This window comes from Camelina sativa, chromosome 10 (genome assembly GCF_000633955.1).
Source record: "Camelina sativa cultivar DH55 chromosome 10, Cs, whole genome shotgun sequence".
NCBI lineage: Eukaryota > Viridiplantae > Streptophyta > Magnoliopsida > Brassicales > Brassicaceae > Camelina > Camelina sativa.
In genome coordinates this window covers 1,483,840-1,491,147 of record NC_025694.1, presented here as the reverse complement: position 1 = coordinate 1,491,147, position 7,308 = coordinate 1,483,840, and the positions used below count along the sequence as shown (strand labels likewise).

The 7,308-nt window shown below is 29.3% G+C and overlaps 1 protein-coding gene and 1 long non-coding RNA gene across 2 annotated transcripts in view; both read left to right on the top strand.

Moving 5' to 3' along the window:
- On the top strand, nucleotides 4,310-5,151 carry LOC104716413. The gene is made up of 4 exons (XR_756038.1): nucleotides 4,310-4,390; nucleotides 4,487-4,589; nucleotides 4,702-4,775; nucleotides 4,876-5,151. It is a non-coding gene; the product is annotated as an uncharacterized LOC104716413 (long non-coding RNA).
- The window catches only part of LOC104716412 (CLK4-associating serine/arginine rich protein), a gene marked incomplete in the record, with an annotated part of 3,238 nt that continues 2,937 nt past the window's right edge, over nucleotides 7,008-7,308 (top strand). The window contains 1 exon segment of the mRNA XM_010433786.2: nucleotides 7,008-7,308. Coding sequence (XP_010432088.1) covers nucleotides 7,127-7,308 — 182 coding nt within the window.

The following is a 7,308-nucleotide window of genomic DNA, read 5'->3' as shown; positions in this document are numbered from 1 at the left end:
TTTTTTTTTTTTTTTTTTTCTTCTGTATGTAAAACAAGTAAGTAAAAAAGAAAGAAACTACTAGTTAAGTGTTATCACGAAGTTGTGTCTTTATAACGTAGAGAATTTATAGATCCTCGATTGTAGTAGTAGGCCCCTACCTTTGAAAAGAATTAAAAGAGAAAAAAACGGATGCTTGCTTCTAGAAATTCTAAGAAACATCTTTTCTTCTTTCTTCTCTTTTAAAAAAATAAAATAAATAAAAATACATATACTCATCTTATCAAAATAAAATATTCAAAAGGTCTTATCTTTTGAATTATGATTTCCTTTTTCACTCCCTTGAATATATATCTCTATTCGTAATTTGTGCAACTGTTATCCATGAGTTACTATTTCTCTTCATCTAGAAAGTTTTCTCAATTTAACGAATATGTAATGTTTTTCAAATATGACGGGGAGACAAAAAAAAGATATTTGTATAATAGAATTTGCGACTTTGGTTTTATTTGCCTTGTTGCTAATATATTTCTTTTGTAATTTTTTAATTGTGTTCACCTAACACATTTTCCCTTCCGATTCACATTGGGGTACCAATGAGCTTCATTTACCTTTTCTTTTCAATAGTATCTTTAGACTAAACAATTTGGATAATATTTTTTAACGTATGAGTCGTGACAAATTCAAGTTCTTAAAAAACCATCGACATCTTACGTTTTCATTTCTTGGATTTATTTCCAACACCTATGGCTTTAATTTATCCGCATTTTATTATTGGGACTACTCACTGACATTCATACCACCACGGCAATATAATCGTACCCATCAAAAACGGTAATTCTTATAAGGTCTTGGACTCTTACGAAATATTTAATAATTTGCGTAAATGCAAGTCTCCGTTGGAGAAAAAAATGGCATGCGTTTTCATAAACATAAAAATAGATATCCATGCAAATCCAAATTAATAATTGTTAAACTTAATGTAACAATGAATACATAAAATTTCATAATAGGATTAGCTAATTGACTATTTTATATTTGTGTAAATAACCATATTTACGATAGCATAAAAAGCAGATGTTGTTTTTGGTTATAAATTTATAATATTAAAATAATAATAAAGTTTGGTGAGAAAAGGAAAGAATTTTGGAATTCTTTTTTTATTTATTATAAAAATAAGAAAATTATTTTAAGAGTCATGTAATTTTCAACAAAAACATGTCATATTTTGTAAATTATTTTTCAATTAATTATAAGAATTTTAAAACTGATTCTGCAAATAAACAAATATTTTATTTTATTTTAGTCAAAAAAGGCAATAACCAACGTGTGAAAAATTGTGGATTGTTGCATGTACACTCATATGGACTTCAAACACATCGTCTATTTTAAAGGTTATAATTGCTAATTTGCATATTGGTTAACTTATTTCGTGATATTTATCAATCTTGTAATTATTTTTCAATCGTGATATATGTCTCCCTTTTTTACAAAAAAAAAAGACGAAATTTTATAATGTAATTTTTTTGGGTTAAATGATAATTTTATTCCATAGATTTTATCTATATTCCACAATTCTTCTATTATGTATAAACCGGGTTCATGCATGATTGAGTATACTTATTTTGAAAGATCAATGCCAAGAGCTCCAGTTATGTATAAAAAGTTAAAAACCATATATTAGGGCATCGTTAATGGTATAACTGATTTTAAAGTAATTATAATAATATTATAATGAGATAATAATATTATAATAAAGTAAGAGAGAGCAAGAGAGAAAAATATCAAGATCAATGCTTAAGACCAGATCTTGCTCAAAATCGTTCATCTGTTTGTTCCTCTACTGTTTGAATTTTTTCTATTTTTTTATACCCAAAATTAATGTAAAAGATTTCCTGTTAATGATGGCCTTAACAAATGCGAGTGTTTGTCCAAAAAAACAAAACAAATGCGTGTAACCTTTTTCATGTTCATAGGGCTTTTTTACTTTTTCGTTTACACTCAAATTGAGGTATCAGTATCTCGTTTTAGAATTGTATACTCTTTCACATTTCATAATAACGAACTATTATCTTTTTATTAAATAGAAGTATTCTGTTAAATTGTGTACACGGCACGGATAGAGAGCATTTTTCCCACATAGAAAAGTCGGAAATAAACAATTTCACTTGGTGATAATTATCCAATTTGATGGAAAGCACCGAAACATGTATTAACAATTCTACGTTAGTTTTTTTAACTTACAAATTATAGAATAACATACGTTGAACCATATAATGTATTTTCTAACAAAGTAATGATATTATTCTGATATTATGGGATAATTAAATAAGTATGACGGTTCCAATTTGTTATGTATTTTGGATAGTACAAAAGTACAAAATGTATGAAACTAATTTAAAGGAAAAATACATAATAAAATAAATGCAACTGCACAAGTACACAAAATTATTTCTTATACTTCTAGTTAAAGGATTGTTTTTATCAATAACATATGTATTGTGCGGATGAGGATGCATCGGCAATATTAACACAAACAACTATATGTTATATATAATTTATTCGAGAAAAAAATTGGAAAACTACTGGACCAAAAAAACACAATCACGTTAACTTTCGTTATCATAAATATCTTCAGGCCATTACAACAAGTTCAATGAACTAAATGTCTCGGTCTTCTTTTTCATTGCCAGTTTTGGAGCATTTATTCAGTTCTACTATCCAAAATTCGAACTCATTTCTATGTTTTGGACCTTTGGGGTGACATGAGGATAAATGACCTCTTGACCAAAACCAACTTAAGTCAGACTAATGGTGGGTACTATTGACACGCGTCAAGAAACATCCACAAAGAAAGAAACATCGATCTAAAACGTATGTCTTTTGTTTCCCACGAATCTTTTTTTTTCTGATGGAACTTGAAAGATGAGTCTGGTAATAATATAATTGCGTTTGTTGGGGCATTAGAATGTTTGAGTTCCATTCCCTATTCCCATCATAACTTTTAAACTTTGCTTTTTCCATATTCTCATCTTAACTTTTGAGTCGGCGTAAACTGTTCATAAACACATTCAAAGTCCAATATAAAACTTAACATTATAAACAGATCTTATGTTGTTTTGTTCAAAAAAAAAACAGATCTTATGTTGTCAAGGAAAAAAACGTTTTGGGGATATAAAAACAATGCAAATATACATGGAATATAATCCTAATTAGTGTGTAAAAAAAGAAGAAGGATGTATCTTCTTGTAATTAAAAGAGAAGTACAAATGAAAGAATGTCCAAAATGTCTTAACTAATTACTAAAATTGCCACTGATTTAGTTATATTTGAGATACTTTATTGAAATTAGAAAGGGCATAATTGTATTGTTAAAAAATTGTTAATGGATCCGCGTGTATATCCTAATGAATCGGATCCTTAACTGCTTTTGTTTAGTGGATAAAAAAAAATACATTTGTCTCTGTCGATGATGTTTAGATTGTCTATATCCGTTTTTACAATAATAAATTCCGACTTAGTTAGAATCATGCCGACTTTGTTCGAATGCTTATTTTGTCTTTTTTTTTTGTTTTTCGCAGGCAGTAAGATATGTTATTGAACCAAAAGCTTCTCGAAGGCAGCAAGATTGAGAGAGGCTAATATTTTGGACTTAAAGATGAATTGTTCATCTTGCCATGGCGATGTCTCAAGGACGGAGTTTTCTCAATTGGGATTGAAGAAAAGTTGGTTGTGTCAAGTTTTTTTCTTAATTGGAATCATCGGACATCGAAATATTGGAGCTTCGGCCCGACGGTTGTTGTTGGTGGAGTTTTTCCGTGAAGATAGCTCAAGAAACACGTGGTGAGACACACGTCTCATTGTCATTGGAGATATATAATCTTTTATCTCTTTGTTGGTCTTCGAGTACTGGGCTTTATGTAATCTTTTATTTTAACTTGAGGCTTTATTCCAATTGTACTTTCACAGGCCTATGTTGGTTTTTAGTGAAACGTTGACAAACAAAAAATGAACGTTAAACTAACAATTAAGCATATTCTCTACATATTCTATGCTATAAATATTGTCTAAACAAAAGAATCTAGAACCTCCTACAATAAATATTTAAAAGGAATATTTCTATCGTTACATTAAAATTTTGTAATTTTCCTTTAAACATGTTTATCATTCATTGTAATTGTTCGATTTGTTTGATTGGTCAATCATATCTTAGATTTCCTAATTACTCTCCAGAATATTCTGAAACCGATACAATCAAAACCCTACACAAGTAATCTTTTATATATATATAAGAAGGTATACTTGAACGATTAGTATATCCAATATAATAAGAAGCTATACTTGAAGCAATCTCCACTTCTGCAATTTACTCTGATACTATTTTCGAGGACCGACTAGATCAACTTCGTGGGTATGGAATTATTTCAGTTCGTGCTTACTGAAATGATAAGTTTATCTGCTTGAATAAATTGTTGAACATGAATATTCAGATTTTTCTCTTTTGCAGGTTCATAGTTGTGTACAAACGTGACTTGAGAGTTGAGATTATGTGTTTGATGGTTTTCGTTCCACAAAATGCGTTATCCATTGAACTGCAAACTATGAACAAGGTATATCTATATACTATTTTTTTGTTGAAGGGTTTAATGATGTATATATATGGAGACCATCTTAGTTACAACACTAATAAGTAATGATTGTTTACATTGATTGGAGGATTAGAGGATGAAATTGTTTTCTTTTGGGATCCGGTAAATCCAAAAGTGGTATCAAAACTTTGAGCTCATGATTTACTGGTAAATTTTCACTTTTTCATTTCATAAACTTTTTCAAAACTTTTTTGATTAGTATTAATCTGAAAAACTTCTTTTGTCTGTCTATTTTTCGTTTTGGTAGATGATATACAACCTAAGTGTGAGTTACCACCCTAATGAAGATTGTATGTTGAGGCATTCAAATACCCTTCGTGTGTGTTTTGTATTACATCACATGATGAAGATTGGTTTGCTATTGGTTGCATCAGCGGGACTCGACTCACGAGTACGGAGTACCTCCCAAAATGAATGAGAGAAGATGGGGATATGTGGCAGCTTAAAAATAACTCAAACTCATAGAGTTTATTCAAATTTTATCATTTAGTTTGTTTTTAAAAAAACGAAATTATGGGAACAGAAACGATACAAACATTAATTTAGCTTTTACTTCTCAACTTAAGTTTTTTGAACAATACGCTAAAAATTAAATATGAAAGAAGTTATTACACCTTTTAACTTTTGCATTCGAAGTTTTCTTTCACTTATAAAAAAAACACCATTTTTGTAGAATTATATTACTATACATCCTAATATATACATTTTTTATAAAAAAGAAAGCATAATGCAATTTTATATTATGGTTTATATTTTTACATTTTTTTAATATAGAGATGGGTTACATAGCCTATTTAATTTGACAATTTTGAAAGACGACATGCATCATCCATGCAATATGATCATAGTTTAGTGAAAAATCATCTACATGCAAATACAATAAATGGTAAATTGAAATTAAAAAAAAAATATACTAATTTTTTTTCCCGCGGTGTACCGGCCTACCGGATTAAAAAAACGAAGGAAAAAACTTTAAAAATCCAGATAGACCTTCAAGAAGGACAACAAAAATTAATTTCTTTTGCTATTTTTAGTTGGATCTTTTTTTTTCCATTGGGTATTAAATCTATGAATATAATATTGTTGTTTTTTTTTGTCTCCATTTTTTTGTTCCAATCGAAATATGCATGATCATATTATATTTTTAAAATTTTCAAAATAATTGTCTGAATATACAACCATTACCATATTACAAAATGCTTTACAAATGATTTGGAAAATATTCCAAAATATATTTCCAAATAAAATACAGAAACAAACCTTCACACTATATATAAATTAATAATTAGAAACACCAAACAATTTATTGTATCCCAAAAAAAACCCAAAATATACAATTTAATTAAAAGGTTATAATTATATGAAAATAATAAACTTTTAAAATAGTACTCATACTATAACTAAAATTATTTGTATTTTTAAAATATATATTAAATAATTACAAACTAAAATGCACTTAGTAATAAACATAAAAAATTAAAACTTAAAAATTATAAAACATTTGATCCGGGATGTACCGCGGGTTCGAATCTGGTTTAAATGTAAATTTCCTTGCAACCTCTAATCATAAATGGTACCACCTAACATTGAAACTACATAAAAACAATATATGTTCTTCTCATGACCTCAAACCAAGTGGTCTAACTAATGGGATATAAAATGCAATCTAATCTTTATGGTTAAGTTCTATAATGTAATTATTATGTACTCCATATGTCAACGTCATACGTTGCCACTACACTCACCTCAAACAAACAAAAATGATCAGTCACAGATTCCACAATTTTTTGGGCACCACCATTAATTTATTTTTCTCTCAAATTGTAGTTCTAAAAAACAATTATTGGAATAATTAAAGAATGAAATGACGTTTAACTCGCGACACGTCTCCTTCAACAACCGGTTTAAGGGTTTTTAAAGCAAAAACACACATTTTCCCTATATATTATTTTTCAAATTGCAGTATACTATGGGTTTTTAGAAAAAAAAACAAAATTACGCATTTTCCCTATATATTCTTTTTCAAATTGCAGTATACTATCTAGATTCTTTTTTCAAACTGCATCATATTATGGCTTTAATTCACTCGATCGCATGCAACATGTTTGTACGCGTTCAAAAAGTTGGTCATCTAAGTGATTAGCCTTAAAAAAACAAATATGCTTAAAAAATAAAAATCTACAAAATATATTGCACAAAATTACATATTAAAAAATATAAAAGAGAAACTAGTAAACCTCTCGGAGAGACAGAAGGGTTCCATCTAAAATCTTATGCACTTAAGCGCTAAGCATAGCCTAATAGTTGACACGTGGACAAAACGCAGATCTAATTACCCCCCTGGAATCGAACGGTTCACATTCACTGCAAAATTAGTCGCCGGAAATAAAAATAAAAAGTATCGTAAAAAATTCACCTGAGAAATTTTCCCCAATTCCGAAGAGGTTAATTAGGGTTTCTGAGCTTAGAGAGACGACCACTAAGGAGGTGAGAACAAGATGTGGCACGAAGCGAGAAGATCGGAGAAGAAGGTGCACGATATGATGGACGCCGCTCGGAAAAGAGCACAGAGGCGAGCTATTTACTTGGCTAAACGCCGTGGAGATCCAATTCAGTCGATTCAAGCCGTTGGCTCTCGATACCGAATCTTCCGTGATGATGGTCTTTACCAAGCCACCGA